The sequence below is a fragment of the Quercus robur genome, chromosome 1 (assembly GCF_932294415.1).
Source record: "Quercus robur chromosome 1, dhQueRobu3.1, whole genome shotgun sequence".
Classification (NCBI taxonomy): Eukaryota; Viridiplantae; Streptophyta; class Magnoliopsida; order Fagales; family Fagaceae; genus Quercus; species Quercus robur.
In genome coordinates, this window is record NC_065534.1 from 23,269,735 (window position 1) to 23,289,282 (window position 19,548).

At 34.4% G+C, this 19,548-nt stretch overlaps 1 protein-coding gene across 2 annotated transcripts; it reads right to left on the reverse strand.

Annotated features, from left to right (window-relative positions):
* Positions 1–615: 615 nt before the first annotated feature.
* LOC126726020 (serine/threonine-protein kinase GRIK1-like) lies at positions 616–9,231 on the reverse strand. Of its 2 annotated transcripts, none has more exons than XM_050431117.1 (13): positions 8,582–9,231; positions 8,178–8,360; positions 7,576–7,951; positions 6,887–6,961; positions 6,735–6,779; positions 6,333–6,407; positions 5,655–5,742; positions 5,399–5,523; positions 4,796–4,891; positions 1,783–1,849; positions 1,565–1,680; positions 1,378–1,456; positions 616–1,193 (listed from the first exon to the last, which is right to left on the reverse strand). In XM_050431117.1, exons 3-13 carry the CDS (start codon positions 7,885–7,887, stop codon positions 1,033–1,035), a joined length of 1,239 nt encoding a protein of 412 aa, XP_050287074.1. In that variant the 5' UTR covers positions 7,888–7,951; positions 8,178–8,360; positions 8,582–9,231; the 3' UTR covers positions 616–1,032. The 2 variants fall into 2 exon arrangements, with proteins under 2 accessions (XP_050287074.1, XP_050287081.1); XM_050431124.1 differs by having other exon boundaries at positions 8,178–8,365.
* Between the last annotated feature and the right edge of the window lie 10,317 nt (positions 9,232–19,548).

Consider the following 19,548-nt stretch of genomic DNA (forward strand, 5'->3'; position numbering starts at 1 on the left):
AAGCTATTTTTTTTCCCATACCAATTGTAACAAACATCATTTGAAATAGAGTTACTAAATAACATTGTGTCTCTAGTCGTCCAAACTATCAGGCAAGGAGCTAAGAAGTAATAGTGCTTGTATTTCATCATCTGGCTCTAACTTCATCAGATCCAAATGTACCCAAGTAAAATCACTCAATTTTTGGGAATAATCTTTCAAAAGTAATATTTTGAGCAGTCATCCTCTCATAGAGACTCCATTTTTCCCCCAGAGAGTGCTTACATTACTGACCAATATTCATGCATGAGGTAACTAAATTCATTCAAAATCATTATATTTCCTATAGTGTCTCCTGTCCAGAAGCCCAAACAGATGAGATCAGAGTAGCACTCACTTCGGTTAACCAGTAACTGTCTCATGTGATGAATATGTACATATCACTCCTCTCATAGTGTGAAAGCTTCACACAACTTTGAAGTCCACACATTATAAAAAGAATGACCCATATATCCAATACATTAGATACCTTCCCCTAGTTGATGTCTTCCTCGTATTGGCAGATACGTTGGCAGATATGTTAAGGTACGGATTTTCACTTGCTGGGATGCAAAGGAGTCAAATGTAGAACCAACCAAAGGAAATAGAGTACTAGTATTTTTTTCAATCAAACAGTCAACTCAAAAATAATAATTTAGATGCAGTTGACCCGGTACAACACAGGTTTCTCTACAAATCATTACTTGATTCCCAATTTACCAGTACTGAATATATCTATTTGTCATAATTCAAAACTCAAAAATCCTAACCAACTCATTGCCTTTCTTTTTGGACTGGTTCATCCTTGAGCGTGATGGGCCTCATATTTCTTCTACTCCAGATAACTTTTCCTAGAATTCTCCCTAATCATGATTTGCCTCCCTTGCCAATCAGATTGATGCATCCCAAAAATAAAATAATAAAACAAAGAAAAACATATTGATGGATCAAAAAAAAAAAAGAGTCAAAACAAAAAGAAAATACACGCTACCCTTTTAACTGTACAAAAGTTAGTCAGTTTGGGTTATGTAAAGTATCTTCATTGCTCCCATCAGATTCTTCCTTTGGCAGGTTCTTACGCTTGCACCAACATAAATACTGAGGAACTGGCCCATCTTCACCAATAACCCAAGTATGCTCTGCAACAGCCGCCAATGTCAATCTCTCGTTTGGTTCTGCAAAAAACATTGAAAAAGTTCAAATTTGAGGACAGCCCAAGGATACAAAGGTGAGCATCCATTGACAGGCATAAACCCACAAAACAGATTACAAAGACATGGGAAAACTCTTGAAGAAAATCAGTGGCTCTAAGGGTTTGGTCGGAAATGACAATGTTCATAATGAATTGATTATACTGACCTTTGCATAGAAGTCCCTCTAGCAAGTTCCTCAGTTGTGGGTTCATATCATTCGGGAGAAATAATGGGTTGTTAACAATCTGGATAAGGAAAAACACGTCCATTTAGACAATCTAACAGAACAGAGGGCTGCAAGAGGAGAAAATTAGAGGAATTGACCAGAAAAATAACAGCAGCAAATTTAACACCTTGTCATATGTATCCTGCAGTGTTTCACCCAGAAACGGATACTGACCCAATATCATACAGTACAAAGTAACTCCCACAGCCCAGGTGTCTGCAGCTTTGCCATGATAGGTTAGACCTGTCAATCAGAAGGAAAATCCAATGAAATTGTGAATACATCCCACTTCCATTAATTTCAGTGTCACTAAAGTATATTTCTAGCTAGAGAGAGAAAACTAACCAAGACAGCACTCAGGAGCAGTGAAAACAGGAGTCCCAGGGGATCGACGGAGCACATCATTATCATCCTGCAAATAAAGCCAGTACCCCCCAACATAATTAGATGCCTTCTCAATTTCATTTATGTGATTAAATATATTATATTACCAGAATAACGTAGTTTAAAGTAAAGCATAATTGCTTCCATAGTGGAAAACAAGTCAATTGTTATTGCAATTATGTGAAATTGAAAAATGTATGCCAATCAAATAGATACAACTCAACTAAACTAACTTAGAGCTCAACTAATTGGGTTCAACAATAGTTCCCAAACCAATTGAAGTTGGCTACGTACATCAATCTAATCTAAAAGTCTCATCTTTTTTTGCACCTGCTAACTACATCTTTTTTTTTCTTTCATTTTTTTTTTCAACCTTCACTAAACCATTTTCACTTGGATCGACTCACTCTTCCTCAAGGGCACAAATATATGTCTTCACTACTCATGCAAACCATTGGAGCACATCCTGTCTTTGCTCATATAACATTCATCCACCATTTTTTTATTTGTAAATTACACATGCATCTAATAGATCTTGAACCCATGGCCTCACCCTCTAGTTGAGCTAGAGCTCATTGGCATAATATTCATCCACCATAACATCCTCTTAGCTACTTCCATAAAACCCACAAGCCTTGGTGGCAAGTGGCAACAGTCACATTCCTTGACATCCAAAGTCTATATGCTATAGCAACTGATGAGAGTGGGTTTTCCTCACCAAGCAATTAAAAGGTCGTACCTAGTGCACACAGTTTCTACTTTTACAGGGTTTGGAAGAGGTGATTGGTACGCAACCTTACCCCACCCTTTTTTTTTGGAGAGACCTACTCCCAAACTCAGATCCATGATCTGTCACTCTTAGTGGAAAGCACTCATCATCACACTAAGGCTTGACCTCTTCACCAAGCAAATATTGCCATTTAAGAACAGAAAAATATCTCTCAGCCAGTCATTTTGGCAAAAGTTGGCAGCTTAAGCTCCATCCTATGCCATTTTGAAGTATGTAAGTAGGAATAGAATGCGTTTTACTTGTTTATAATCCATGCTTGGTAGTACAGGCTACCAATTTCTATGACGGATCCATAAACAAAATACAAATAGCCGGCACAACTGGAACATCCAACCCCATGACCTCTGTTTGTGCCAAGTCTCACTGCGCACATTGCAGTTTAAGTTTATATTCTACAGCCAAGAAACCAAAGATCCTGCTTCATGAAATCTTTTACTCTTTTATTAATAATTTCATTCCATCTCAACATCCAATCCCATGACTATATTCCACAGACAGTTCATTTTTGAAACCGGGTTTTGGACAATTTTTAGAACAAAATTTAATCTAAATTTTCAAATTTAAAAGAAAAAAAGAAAAAAGAACCCCACCATATAAAAAAAATTGTGCTACTCTTTCCAACTACTTTACTTCTGACATTGTACTTCATGTTGTGTTAATGTCTGTACAAAGGTTGCAATCTATTTAATAGTTGTATCATGAAAGTTGCAATGCAAATTTTGAAACTGGAAGTAGTCAATTTTCCAGTATCGCTCTAGATAATCTGAAATAAGTGCAACCACCATCTTATTATATAAAATGACTGGTGAGTTGGCCTTAAATTTGAATAGCTTTTTGGTCTGAAACAGTGTTGTTAAAAGCGCGCTTAAGCGCAAAGCGTAGAGCCCTTGGGGCTTTTTCCCTCTAAAGCGAAGTGCCCTCACAAAAGCGCGCTTTTTTGAGCTTTTAGTAAATTTTTTTAAAAAAAATTCTGATTTGATTTTTAGCCATTAGATCTAAATAAGTTTGATATAAGCCATTGGTTTAATATATAAAAACTAATAATGTGGTGTGCTACCATACACCTAAGCCTATCTCTTTAGATATTTTTGAACTTTTAACCACAACCACACAAACAAATGCTAAATCAGACACTCACAAAGATACACTCACAAAGATAACATTACTTAACATTCTAGTACTTTTTAGCCTTTGCCTTCTTGGTTCTATACTTCTATTTTGATTCAACCATGTTTTGTAATCAGGGCCATCAAATATTAATGCACAAAAGAATTATATAAATGTTATATAAATTATATAAAATGTTTTATTGTAATTTATATGATTAATTGATCACTTGATTGCTGTATTGATCATTAATAATTTTTTTTAAATGTGCGCTTCACATCGATCAGGCACGCGCTTGCGCTTAGGCTCTAGGCGGCCCTTACATTTAAGTGCGCTCAGCGCTTTTAACAACACTGGTCTGAAATATGAAAAATAACTCAAATTTTATGAAATAAGGGATATTGATGATCCAAGATACGTCAAGGTTGCCAAATGCTATAAACCCATAACTACCTGTCAACCAAAAAGAACTCCTCAATGTGTTTAAGAACCATCACTGATTTCAATTGGAGAAGAAGTGATGTAAAACAAGATTGGGGGCTTAAACTCTACCATTAGAAGACTTTTAAATGTTCTGCAATTTTCAAAATTATTTGATTTTGATTTCCTTATTTTTGGAGTTCAAGAGGTTTTATTAGAAACAATAAAATAATAAGAGTCCTAGTAGGATACTATATAGGTTAGGCTCATTTAAATAAATTTATTTATTAAATGGCGAATAAGGATTGTAGAACCTATAAATTGGCTGCAAGTACTATAACGAATTAATTATATAATTTTTTATCAGTAAAATTTCCATGAGTTTTTTTTTCCCCTTCTTCTAGTAGACTCTAGAACCCTTTTGGACTTGGGGGTTTATTGCATGCACTACATCAAAAGGTATTCTTCAATTAATGATATGTTCACCCATTCTTTTTTGACAAAAGAGCATACGCATGCACAAATCCTTGACAAAAAATTCACATTCCACCTTCATGCATATTACAAAAAAATAATATCAGAGCATATTGTCACCAGTTTTATTCTTGTCATTCAATGAAGTAATGTGAATGAAATAAAGGTGAAGCAATTTGATACCTCAAACACCTGGCTGACACTGAAATCCCCTATCTTCACCGTACCATCACGAGAAACCAAGAGATTATCAGGTTTGATATCACCATGTACAATATTCTGCATTTTCAAAGTAAAGACAAAAAGGATTACTATAACATTGAAGGCAGTCAACTAATATGTAAACTAAAGAGGCAATACACACTAATCATCCAAAAAAGAAATGCTGTAACCCAGAAACACAAACCCTTTTACAAAAGCTTGATCAATACTTTAAATTCTTATAGTGCAAAGAATGATTTTAGGATTTGAAAATTAAGAAAATATCAATGGATGGTAGAAGCAACTTGCTCTAGTCCAATACAAAAAGAAGAAAAAAAAGGATATCATGCATTTGCAAGAACTAGAAGACTCTGCAGACAAATTTTATACAGAAATCACTGATCTTAGTCCAAGCAATTATTGGACTCATGCCGAAAACATTGTTGAAATAATGCTATAAGACAATAAAATATAACAAAAACCCAAACTAGCTCGTATGAAATCAAACCAGAATATCTAGGCAAAAAGGTGATAAATCATCCAACTATCAAAGTCAAATTGAAAAGCAGACTTTCAAGATCATACATGAGCATGGAGATACATAAGCCCCGAAACTATATCTCGCAAATATTTTCTTGCTTTGGTTTCTCCCAAGCCACCTGGTGGACCTGAACCCTCACAAACCCATTTTCCCTCCACGAATTCAAGAACTGAACAAAAGAAAATCACTTAAAATCAAGCATAATCTAATGTATCAATTTTCAAATATTCATATCTTTGTGAAAGTATTGCAAAATATAGCACATTTTGAAGTGAAAGTAGAGAAAGCTGTAAAACATACCCATGTAGAAGTGATCTGTGTTTGGGTCATCAATCACCTCAATGAGATTAACAATATTAGGATGATCCAACATTTTCATTATTAGAACCTGAAAGGAAAAAAAGAGAGTACTACTATTGAGGATAATACTAATGCTTAAAGATGAAACAACTAAATGAGCTACTGCAATCAACCATTGATAAGCAACCAACCCCAACCCCCCCCCCCCCCCCCCCCGGTTGGGAGGGAAACAGATATAACAAAGCATTATTATATAGGTCACAAGTAGCATCCCCCTCCCCCTGGTGGGAGGGAAACAGATACAACAAGGCACTATTATGCTCTACTAAAATTACTTGTTGAGCATTTGCTTGTAATCGAAAATACTTCACACTGTTGGAGATATCATAACTAGAAGAAGCATCAAGAACCTTAAGCAGTGTAAGATATAGAAATTTTGCATGAGGTATGAGAACAATGATCCAGCAAACCCTTTTTTCTTTATAAGTCAGAAGTAGCATCCCCCCCCCCCCCCCCCAAAAAAAAAACCCCAAAAAAAATGTAAAAATAATTGTAACAATAAACAATAATGTAACAGTAGTGAGGAATAAGCTAGAGCAGCTGGAAAGTTGAAAAAATAAATACACAATTTTCAATACAAACTATACTAAATAACAAAATAAGACAGTAAGCAGATACCTCACGAAGCACATCAGTCATAGCAGTCTCTGACGGTGCAACTCGCTGCTTTAACAAATGAGACTTATGAAAGGCCTGCCATTCAAAAAGTAAGCCCATAAAGTTTTGAAATCATCTGTTTAGCATGAACTTGTAAATTATCCACAAAGTGCCAGAGATTTTATTATTTACAAATCTAGAGTAACTAAATAAAAAATACAGAACTAGCATCACTCAGAACCGCCTCCTATATCTTAAATTTCAGAATGGGTAACAAATATAATGATATGAATGGAGAAATAGACTAGCCCAAACAATTTCCTTAATCCAAATAACCAGAATAAATCACTCAACGCTACCCTTTTTTTGAACATAACATGCACACCACTCCTTTAAGCCAAAAAGAAAAAGAAAAAAGAATACCTTAATTGCATAATGCTTTCCATCTACAGTGCTTCGATATAAAACCTGTTCCACACGCAAGGAGAAATACTAAATAAAGAACAGGAAAAATGCTAAAGAAACAAATGCTATAAGCAAGAGATACAAAACAATGTCATCAAGATTATTCTTACCACTTTCCCATAGCTACCAGCACCAATCTTATACTCACGAACGTACTCATTGACCCTTTTATTGCCATTCTCATCCTGAAAATGCATTATAAAAAATTTAATAAGAAACATTGATGCAAGTGAAAATGTGGAATGGAGAAACTATTCTGCATGTAGAGAATAATGAAAACACATAGGCACCTACATGAGCCCTTGCACATCCAACCAAGAATAAGATGTACTAAACTACTAAGTACTAACATACATAACCTTTGTCAGTATATTAGCCTCAATCTGCAGTTTGATTGCATTATACTGAGAGAGAAAAGGAGAGCTTCTAATGTACATGAATGTCACAATTAATGCCATGACAATAAAATAAACAAAGCCTAAAAATGATGGTATATAGTTATTATTAGTTAAAATCCTAGTGGGAAACTGTTAGAACATAGAAGACACATTCGTAATGAAATACCGCTGCATGCCTGAATCTCTAGGAAGTAATAAAAAGCACAATAAAATTTTCAAAAACACTGTTGATTCAGAAAGCATACATCTTTATGCAACAAACTAACATCATGTTGCAACCTATGGTCAACCACATTGAATTTCTATGCAATAAGTGTCAAATAGCAATAGGTTAGTCGATGCATGTAACTTGAAGGATTGTCAAAAATCAATTGGCATGCAAGTAATACCAAGATTTATACCTCTGTGCGAACAACTTGATGAGTTTCCTTTACAGGAAATTGCCTGCAAACCATTCCACTTTGTTCTCTAAGCCTTAAAATCTCTTCAGAACATTTGGTGCGACTGTGCAACTCAGCATCATCTCCATGATTGGTATCAGTAACATCACCATTGTATGAACAATCATCATCTTCTATCTCATCATCCAACAACAGCTCCTGCGAATGGTTATTATTGTAGGCAGAAGGCGGTCTCGGTTGTGGTCTGGGCCTTCTACTAAAACCAAAGCAGCCGCAGCAACCCATCATTCTAGCTATACTCTTACTCAACATGAGAAACTTGAATCTTGAAGTGGTTAACTATATATCACCAACCAAAGAAATTTATCCCCACCACCTGTAAAAAAAGACATACCCCTAAAATGAACAAACCAAAAAAATTCCATAACCCACTTCCAAAAAAAAGCTACTTTTCATCTTGAGGTAGGTTTCAAAGCACAAATTTTGTCAAATTAAGCAAAACCCAAATTGGGTCTACTAGAATTTGTTCATATCACATCATATATAAGCCAAAACCAAATAAAATACACATAGTTGGAACTTAGAGAGCAATGAATACAAACCTGATTTTTACAGAAGAAGGAAAGGGCTCCAAGCCCAAATCAACTTGGCTATTGCAATGGATGCCATTCAGCTAAATGAAAGAAAGAGCTTGTATTATCGAGATTTTCCCATTTGGGATTCAAAGACAGCATCTTGATCGCTCCAGCTTATTATAACAACAAAATGCAGGCTCAAACTTGACCCTGCCCTACCCAACAAGAAGTTGACCTTTTCAATTACTATTATTATAAACTCAAAAAAAAAAAACAATAAATTAAAGACGATATTAAAACCAAATCACATCACATCAACACAATTCGATAAAAAAAGACAAATTTTTTACATACAATTGTCAGACACGAAATAAATACTATGAAAAATTGAGCATATCTGAACAGTACAAAATCAAATTCCTTTACGCTACCTTATTGTTCGGCTTGGAAGTGACTTCTTTTTTGACAAAAGGTAATCAGGAACCAAAATTTTCCACCAAATGACGACTTTCGGGAGCTAAATTCCACCCCAATTAATTAATTTACAGTGGAAAAAGAAAACCCTAATTTGGATAACCGAAATGGGGGAACAAAGAACAAGATTCTAGATTTCGTGCAAATGGGGCTCTACACAAGAAACCCTAAAGTCAGATGGGAATTTTTTTTTTTTTTTTGGGGTTTTGATTTTTTGGAGCTAGAATTTGGAGGTGATGATCTGAGAGTGAGTCAAAAGTGGAAGGCGTTTTGGGACATTTGAAAAGTTTTTGGAGTGAGAGGGATGTGTTAGCAAATTTGGAGATTGATTTGGGTTTATATTATATTACTATATATATATATATAGTGTGTGAGGGACAAACAGAAATAGAAAAACACTAGGACGATGCGTGTCCGAAGAAAGGGCAGTGAGAAGTGGGAAAGGCAAATGAAAGGTAAGGTATAGAGAATAAACAGGTAGAGTCAGGTATAAAGGGGAAGTTATTTTAGTTTTGGAGGTTAAGTTCTAGAGTGTTTGTATTTGGTGAGATGAGAGGTTAGATTTGGACATGTGAGAGACAGCAGTGGCCAGTGTTGAGGAGAGAGGATAGTTTTGCATGTTGCAACCCTCACTACATAATAATAGTTAGGTCAGGTGTGTTTGGACGGTAACCTGATGGCTTGGTTCTTCATTTGCAATTTTGGTTAAAGATAGGTAATGAAGGATGCTAGCTAGCTAATGTTTAGGGTATAGCTGATTTGGTTCCCCTGCTCAGCAAGCTTGGTCCCAACCGATAGCTATTATGTAGGGCCACTCTCAAGGTCCATTTAAATAGAATTTATTTTACTGAAATTGAAAATTAAAAATACTGTAATAAAATAATTTTTAAATGTGTGAATAGTATTGTAGGACTCATTTTTAATAAAAAAATTGTTGAAAAGTGAGATTTGTGGGTCTCATACACTGTTCACGGGACCCACTGATGTGTTAAAAAGTCAAATAATGCGTCTACTGTTCATAAACAGTAGCCACACTATCTCCTTAAACACGTGCCAAAAAAAAAGGAAAAATGCAAAACTCAAAACGCCAACGCTGTTTCCAAACCCCACCTCAGTTAGGGATGCCACATTCGATCACCCCTTCCGACCATTTTTTATTTATTTACTGTATGTGTACACTACCATTTTGAGTGACCGTTGTAGTTTGCTAGGTTTTTCCCCCTTTATTCCCCCAAGGTAATAGGGGTTTGATGAGAAATATAAATGAATAGAAATAATGGCAACAGTGAACAGGTAGAGTCATGAATTAGAGCACTAGCATTGAAAAATGCTATCTTATACTATTATACCATCTCAAAAAGTCACTTTATTACTTATACCATCCCATTTTACAATACCTCCCACATCCTAAAACTCTATTCTTATTAAAATATTATTCTTTAATCTTTTTTTATTATTTCTTTTTAACCAATTTATTTTTTCAGTTCTACTTTCCTACGCTTTCCAACCGTTTCTTTTTTTTTTTTTTCCTCAGCCTCCCTCAACCTCTAGCACCAGCTCCTCTCACAGAACCACACAAACCCATCAACAGAGCCACACACCGAGCAACCCACAACCCACCACCGATCAACCCACCGAGCAACCCACAACCCAACAACTACACAAACACGACCCAAACCCCGGACCCAACCACCACCCACAACCCCTTTAAGCACCGGTCATAGCCAGGAAAAAAAAAAAAAAAAAAAAACAGAGAACCAACACAGTGACCCACACACAGCCGCACACAAACCATCAAACCAAAGCCAACAACGGCCACCACACCCACCACCGATCCGAATCCACACCGCCGTTTTGAACATCAACCCACCACCGATCAACCCACTGATCAACCCACAACCCAACCACTACCCAAACACGACCCAAACCCCGGACCCAACCACCACCCACACCCCTTTAAGCACAAAAACCACAACCACAACCACAACCAAAAACACCGAACCCACGCCGGACCCAACCAAAAACCACAACCACAACCTAAAACACCGGACCCAAGCTAAAAACAACCAAAAATCAGCCCCAAAAAGACCGGTCACAGCCAAAAACCACAACCACCACACCCACGCCGTCACCCACGACCCAAACACCGGACCCACAACCCACCCACGACCCAACCAAGACCCAAACCCCGGACCCAACCACGACCCACAACCCCTTTAAGCACAAAAACCACAACAACAACCAAAAACCACAACCAAAAACACCTGACCCACGCCAAAAACAACCAAAAACCACAACCAAAAACACCGGTCACAGCCAAAAACCCACTCCGATCTCCGATCTCCGTGACCCACGCCATGACCCACTCCGATCTCCGTGACCCACAACTCACCTCAGCCATACCCACCACTTCTTTTAAGCCCCGGTCATAGCCAAAAAAAAAAAAAAAAAGCAGATGAGAAGATGGATGATGTTTGGGTTTGAAAGAGGAAAGAGCAGATGAGTGGTGACCGGTGCTTGAAGAGCAGATGAGCCGATGAGAAAGAGAGAATGAAGAGAACGGAGCGGTGACCGGTGCTTGAGAGAATGAAGAGAACGGAGCGGTGAGAAAGAGAGAATGAAGAGAACGGAGAGAGCAGATGAGAAAGAGAGAATGAGGAGAGAGAAGATTACAGAATTTATGGGAGGAGAGAGAAATTTTGGGTTGATTAAAATATATATATTTTTTTTACAATTGTGCTACAGTACAATTCTAAAGATAGAATTGTACTGTAGCACAATGGTATAATTTTTTACCATTCCTGTGTTTAGCATCCTTTGATGCAGCACATTTTGAACCAAAAAATGCTAAAAAGGACCTAAATATGGCATTAGCATTTTTCAATGCTAGTGCTCTAATTAGTGGGGTATTTATGGAGGCGAATTGGAAATATCTAAGGTGAATACCCATTAGACAAAGAGGTCCTTACGACTTTGCATCCTTTTAGCTACTCAGTGGATGAGACATGTAACTAGGGTAACTTTTCCAAAAATGATAAATTGGATGTCACTTTCTGGCCGATAATATTTAATGCTCAACCCATTACTGGGTGAGTCATTAAATGTTGATTAGTGACAGCAAGAAGCCGTCAAAGGTTCTTGGAGAAGCCTTTCCTAGCTTTTTAGAGAAGACTCATTGCCTAAATGGCAATAGTGTTTGATCTACGATATGATTGAGCTAGTATAATTCAACAAGGCCTGCTTGCTTCTTTTCTCATCATGCCTTGGTCGTCATTTAGAAGTTCAAACAAGAGTCATCCTCGAATTTTGGGTAATCCCTTTCCCCTCCATGTTTGTTCACACTTCATTCGTTTTACTATAAAGTTTTTTACTTCTTCGACCCACCATCCCTAGAGCATCCACATAGATCTTAAATATATATTTAATTATTCAAATAAAGAGTTATTAGATAATGAGTGGAAGTAGTGGGATAAAACACTATTTGAAATTGTCTAAAATTTAGTCTCGCACTTATCTAACCATTTTTCTTCTACATTAAATACATATTTAGGAGTCTAACATTGTGAATCTATCTTTCAAGTGTTCACCACTTGAATATTGTTTTTAAAAATAATGTTTTCTCTCAATTTTGAAATTCTCTACGAGTCTATTTGGTTGGAAGGTTGGAAAAATAAGAGAATAGAAAATTGAGAAGAGATAGAAAAGTCGAGTATAGAAGAGATTTAGTTTTCTCTCATATGTGTTTAGTTGGGAGAATGAAAAAGTAGAGAGACGGAAAAATCATTTGTTTGGTTGAAAAGGAAAATGAGAGGATTGAAAATGAAGTTAGTATGAATTTACAATTATGTCCCTATTACATTAAACAAATTTTTTTAATAGTATATGAATAATTCCTTTTTCATTATTATTATATAAGATAAAAAATAATGTTATCAATTTTATAAATATATATATATATATATATTAAGCAGCAAAGTATCTCAGTCTCCTTTAAAAAAAAATTAGAAATAAAAAAGAACCAAAAATAAAAAAATAAAATAGCTTTGATTAAAAAAATGTAAATAACGACGTACGTTCCAACAAGTGGCAACAACAAGGACAAACAATGAGAATAACATCCCCTCAAATAAAAAAAACAATGAGAATAACAAATTAAGACAAGCAAGTAAGAAAAAGGCACCATGTAGCATTAATAACAAATGGGGTACTCATATAATTTCACACTTTACATATTCTTCTTTCTTGTTTTCTCTCAGATTTGGGAAGATTGATTTTTGGTAGGCCAGGGGGGAAAACACTTGAGCACCACCAAAATTTACCTTTTTTCTCTCTCTACCAAACAACCAAAAATTATTTTTTCTCTTCCATTTTTAATCATCCTAAAATTCACTCCATCCAAATGCACTCTAAGGGTGCCTGTAATTAGTACCCAATATCCTATATAGTACAACTAATTGAGAGATTCTAGTAGCCTCCCATTAACAAAAAATTATGGTTTGTGAGATTTGATATTAGGGATGACAATTTTTCTCCGCCCCGCTTAACCCACCCTTCCTTATTTCAGTGCAGGTTTTCCCCTCCCTGCAAATGTGGTGGGGCGGGGATGGGGTAAGATTTTAGCCCCGCACCACGGGGCGGGGTGGGGATGGGTTTGGGATGGGTTTCAACTTTTTAGACCTACCCCGCCCCATCTCGCGTTGTTGAGGGTTATAATTGTAAATTTTTCATACCCTAAAACTCTACTATTTAAACAAACATATTAATATTAGCTTATTTTATTCTATTCAATGTGGTTCTTTGTCTTTATTTTGTTATGTGTTATACTATGAGATTTTTTAATTTTTTTTATATAATTGTCTTGTTAAACACTTAGATATATTATTCAATTTTTTCTAAAAATTGATTTGATTTGATGTGATAAATTTAGTTGTAATTTCAAGTATATTTTTATTAATGAAATAGGTTTCATTAAAAAAATTGTACTAGTTGTAAGGCAAATTAACAAAAAGTAGAGTTTTATGAGGTGGGGTGGGGTTTCGTGGGGCCCCAAGAGGCAGAGATGGGGTGAGAAAGTTTTCCCAGTCATGCGGGGCAAGGTGAGGATGGGGTAAGACAAAACCATGTGGGACGGGGACAAAGACTCTATCCTTCGACCCCGCCCCATTGCCGTCCCTAAGATTTGTGGTTCAAAAGATTTGCAAAATTATAGCATAGAGCCTTTTAGGACAAGTAATCAAGGATGTGACTTGAGAAATAAGTTTTCTTTAGATATGTAAACCAACTATCCAATGTCAAGTGAAATCACTTTCATCAACAACAATTTTTTCTAACATTATTAAATTGAAGAAATATCTTGAAATTTATGAGTTGCAAGAATCTAAGAATAGTTTTGTAGTAGATAGAATTATTAAAATGTAATGACTATTTTTTTTGTTTTTGGCTTTTGATGATATTGAAGTTAGACATGTAAATTTGAGATTTATGAACTAAGGTTTTTTGTTTTCCTCGAAAATTTAAGTATGTGTTTTTTCTTTTAAAATTTGTTTGGTAACTATGTTGCTTATGATTTTTAATGAGGTTGAAGTGAAATATATATAAATCTAAGATTTATAAATTTGAATTTGTGCATTTTTTTTTTAATTTCACTAAATAAGTTAGATTTGTGTTTTTGGTATTTTGAGTAAATTTTATGGAATTTTGTTGTAATCTATAACTCATCTGAGGTATGATTGTTCCCTTGATGGTCGAATACTAAAGGTTTTGTTTGATCTATCGGACGACATCATGTGAGTGAGTTTATCATTTGACAGGATTGAATTGAGTAACAAATTGACTCCAAACTTGAATTAACTTGACCCATGAGTATATTTGGCAATAGAACTCATATATGTGAGGCTTGCGTGTTATAAGAGAGAGGGTGCATATCCTCTCAACTACTTGGTGGATGAGACGTGTAACTAGGGCAATTTTCTCAAAAAAAAAAAAGATAACCCCTTTTTGACTAATAGTATTTATCTTCTCATAAAAAACTAATCTATATATATATATATATATATATATATATAATCGAAGCTTTTTAAACTCCCACAATTTTCCACGTCAGCAATATCTTAATAAATAATAATAAATCTTTAAAAAGCTTCCACAATTTTTCATGTCAGCAGTACCTAAATAAATAATAATAAATCTTTTTTTTCCCACCAAATACAAATTACAAACCGTAGGTTTCAGCTAATACTTAAATAAATAATAATAAATTTTTTTTTTCCACCAAATACAAATTACAAACCGTAGGTTTCAGCCGCAACTATCTCAAACCTATCTCTCAAACGCAAAATCAGCCCTAACAAAATACAAATTACAAACCGTAGGTTTCAGCCGCAACTATCTCAAACCTATCTCTCAAACGCAAAATCAGCCCTAACAAAACCCTCGATCAAACTCTCTTTATTTCAAGCTCAGTCCCATCTCCTTCTTCTTCTTCTTTAACTCTCTCATTCAATGCAGCTCCCTCCTTTTCTCAGCCACAACTCCTCTGGCTAATGTCAATTTTGATTCATGGTTATTTTGTTCTTGAGTTTTTATCATCTGGGCATTGATTATTTTTTGGCCCCCTTTTTGGGCATTTGGTTTTCAGGACTAACTTGAAGAATTTGGATCGTTTTCCGTTTCTGATGTTGGACGATTTGGATCCTTCCGTTTCTGATGTTGGACGATTTTTCAAGTATGAAGAATTCCAATTTGATCTTTTTCAAGTTTCAATTTTATTTGATTGATATGGGTTAAAATTCAAATTGAAATTGGTTTAAATGGAATAGAGCCTCAAAGTTATGTTTTAATTATATTTCTTCAATTAGGTTTTCTATTGATTTAGGGATTTCAAATTCTACAGGTTTGGTAAGAAAATATTGTAAATATCGATGGGTTTCATGGTGGAGATAGTATCAATTTAATTTTTTTTCTATGTTTTTGAAAGGCCTAAGAGTCGGCCTGATGATTAATTTATTTGGGCTGAAAAATTAATTCATATTGTTGTAGATTGTGTTTTCAGAATTTTTAGTGACATGTATGGGCTGTGTGTTGCATATAGTTATGGGCTGCTGCTGGGGTTTGTTTAATTAATTTATTTTGGGTTGCTGTTGGGGTTTGTTTCAGTTTCAGGTTGCTGGAGTTTTTAATATCATTTTTTATCTGAATTTGTTTTAATTTAGGCTTATGTTTGGATTTATAAAAAATTTAGGCTTATGTTTGGGCATGTGATTTTTTGAAAGAAAAATTCTTTTTGTTAACAGAGAATGTTCATAATATATGATTGTTTAAGGTCCTCAGATATTATCAAGAACTGTTTTTTTCTTTTTTGTTTCTCTAAAACTACACAGTAAATTAAAACATGCATTTCTCTTTACAAAAACAGTCCAATGGACAGTGAGATTGACATGTCTTTCCATTTGATTTTTGAATTTGATTGTGATTATCAATTTTTCATATACTTACTAATATAGTTATTGTTTCTATGCCTTATTGTCGTACAAATCGAATACTTTAGTGGGGTTTTTCAAACTTGGGCTTCTTCCCAGTTAAGTGATGGTATTATGATTTCTTTTGATTACATTTTTGTTTATGGTATCTTAATTTCTAATGTTGTTTCCACTTTGCAATTTTTATTTCATGTTAAATTATGCTTGATATGACTTTTGATTTTAGTTCTAATATCACATTAGCTACTGAGCATGTGAATCTGTTTCCAACTACTAAAGCTTAGAATGACCTATTTTTGATGTTGTCTTCCGGATCTTGCACATTTGTTTGCTGCCTCCTAAAGATTGCAATCTCTGTAGTTCTGTACCTCTATAATCATAATGCACTAGAGCATGTGAATCAGTTTCCGACTATTAAAGATTGCAAGGCCAATACCTCTTTTCTCTGAGAAATTGAACATTTTGGTACTACACACAGACAGACATACATTGATCCATGTCTAGGTTTAGAAATATATATTATGTTACTTTCTTTTTTGCGTGCTTGGAGTTGCAAAGGATGTAGGAGTTAATTCTCTCGCTGTTGTTTTTGTGAGTAGGTATTAACTTGATTTAGGTGGTCATTTACTGCACTATTATTGATCTTCGTTATTCAGTTTTTTACAAATTATTTTAATTAAAAAAATAAAAATACTTATTTTGCAGGTTCTACTTTCTTTTTTGGATAAAGAGCTGCATACTTAACTGCATCGACTCAAGGTTTGTTCACAATTTCTGTAAAAGATTTTTAAAAAAAGTTCCTGTTGCATAAAAGTTATATATAAATAGTCAATATAAAACCATTAATCAGATCATTTACTGCTTTGCTACTAATACATGTATTGCACTATTTGTCTGATGTAGATAGTTTTGTTTATGAAATCTATATTTGTTCATTATTCTGTTTACTTGCTAAATAAAAGAAAAAAGAGAAAAAAAAAAAAAAAAAAAAAAAACTCCTTTGTTTTTAGACTATTTTCATTTTAAAAAGTATATTTGACTCAGCTGAGTTGTTATACAAAATAAAAGAAATATTTCTTTTAAACGGTTGGAACATATTGTTTATTGCGATTGTTATACTCATTATAATTGTTTTTAGTTGTTTTTCCAATAATTCATTGTGAGAAGGTAAAATGTTTCTTTTAAATGGTTGGAAGGTAAAATATTTGTTTTCAATCATACAACCTGCCCTTGAATATTTTGTATCTATAAAAATTATTCTCTTGGCTTCAACTCAAACTAACAGCTACCGTACATCATTTGTAAAGGAAAAACCAAACAGCTCAGCAACCCAATATGTTCTGTGTTAGACAGCACCTTTAAGATAATATACCCGACTGTTTTGTTCTTATTACAGAATCTGAATCTAAATTCCCAAATTTTTGAATGTTTACATAAATTTATGATCTTTTTCACTCATTTTTATTGTGTCCATGCTTTAATTTAAAAGATATTGCATTAAATGATGTCGTTGGGTTATTTTGGCATTTTAAAAGGTGCAGGAGTGGTGGAGAAAGTAGAAGTAGAGGTGGAGATAAAGGAATATAAGTATGAGGAATTAGTTAAAGCCCTTGAAAACTTTGAAAACAGGTATTATATCTTCCTATTCTTTTTGTTTGTTTATCTAATTCTTTGACTGGATTGAAAAGAATTAGATTCCCATAGGTGTATAAAATTTGTTAACCCTGACAAACTTTAGTAGTTTTGGAAATCCTTAAACATTTTTGGCAGTTATAAATAAACAGTTAAGTTCTTTCTCAATCTAACATTTTAATCTATTTAGATTTTTATAATTTTGGGTGTGTTATTCATGGTTGATATACGTGCCAATTTGTTTGGTTTGTTATCCGCTCATCCTGTAACTCCCTTGATATCCTTGCTCCAGGAGGTATAAAACAATGCAAGAAAGCTTGGCAAGCTAAAACTTTTAGAGTTACTTCCTTTCCAATTGAGTCTAAAATCTTAACAATTTATGTTAGGTTTGTTAATTCTGCTCCCAACAATCTCCCTCTATGTTCTTGATATTTGGTTCTTCATTTTGTGAATTTTAATTATTTTTATTTTGCTTCATTCATCTCTCTTCAAATATTATGATTATTTGTTGGTGATATTTCTGCATTATGGTGTTTTTAAAATAAGGCTGCTTTTGAATCAATTTGTATCTATGCTAATGGTGTATATATTGAGAATTTTAATAATAAAGGCATGCAAGATTTTGATAAAATCATGAATCTTAACTTTTGTTGAGGGCTGCAAAAGTAGGAAATGAAAATTCTGGAATTCTACTTTTGTCTGCACAGTTTTGCAAGGCAAGAAGCTTATGATGGGGGAGCTTTAGTTGTAGAGCACAGAGAAGAATGAAGCAATCCAAGAGAGACTCTTTGTGATACTGTGTAGAGTCAACAACAATATGGTTGCACCTATTTTCTCATATTTAATATGATAACTTAAACAAGTCTTATGAAGAAAATAATTTTTATTGATAAAATATAGTTAGTGAAGCTGCCCCCAGCAATTTAATAAGATTTTGTTTTTGATCTACAAAACTCTTTGAATATTATGATCATTTGTTATTAGTGCATGTCATATATTTTACTTTCTGTTAGTGTTTCTTTTAAATGTGATATGTAATCTTTTGATTTGAAATTTTACCCTTTTTGTTGTGAAGGCAATAACCAGTGATAGAACATCATATTATTTTTCATCTACTCAAATTGTAAATCACAACAACAAAAAGTATGTAAGCTTCTGCCTAGAATGAACATTGTAAATTGCTTCAAATGAGCAATAATTTGCTTTGTTGGCAGATTAAGAAATATTTGACAAGGTTACTATATATATATATATATATATATATAAAGACACACGCACACCTACCTTGGTTGACCAGCTCAAATCCTAATGAAATTTGTATATTCCTTTTTGTGAGAGTTATTCCTTAAAATCCAAAGCGAAAAGGTTCATTTAAGTTGACGAAATTTTTCTCAACCCGACAACAAATGTATTTAATTTGATTAAAAAATATATTTAGCATTTCTAAGGACTTGCACGGGTTAGCGACTAGTATTATTTAATGCTCAACCCATTAGTGGGCCAATCATTAAATGTTGATTAGTGATAGGAAGATGTCATCAAAGGTTCTTAGAGAAGCCTTTTCTAACGTCCTAAAGAAGACTTATCACCTAAATGGCCGGAGTGTCTGATCTAAGATTTGACCGAACTAGCATAATCTAGCAAGGCCCGTTTGTTTATTTTCTCATCCTACCTTGGTTGTCATCTAAAAGTTCAAAAATGAGTCATCCTCAAACTCTGGGTAATCCTTGGCCCCTCCATGTTCGTTCACACTTCATTCATTTTACTATATAAGGTTTTCCCTCTTCAACCCACCATTCTTAGAGCATCCACAT

Bases quoted from the DNA above. Each gene is read 5' to 3' on its own strand.
- LOC126726020 (XM_050431117.1), bottom strand. From the start codon at position 7,887: ATGTTGAGTAAGAGTATAGCTAGAATGATGGGTTGCTGCGGCTGCTTT. The intron at 4,892-5,398 runs GTATGATCTTGA...TTGAAAATGCAG, and splicing joins TTATGTATCTCCATGCTCAT to AATATTGTACATGGTGATAT. The intron at 1,194-1,377 runs GTCAGTATAATC...TGTTTTTTGCAG, and splicing joins AGAGGGACTTCTATGCAAAG to AACCAAACGAGAGATTGACA.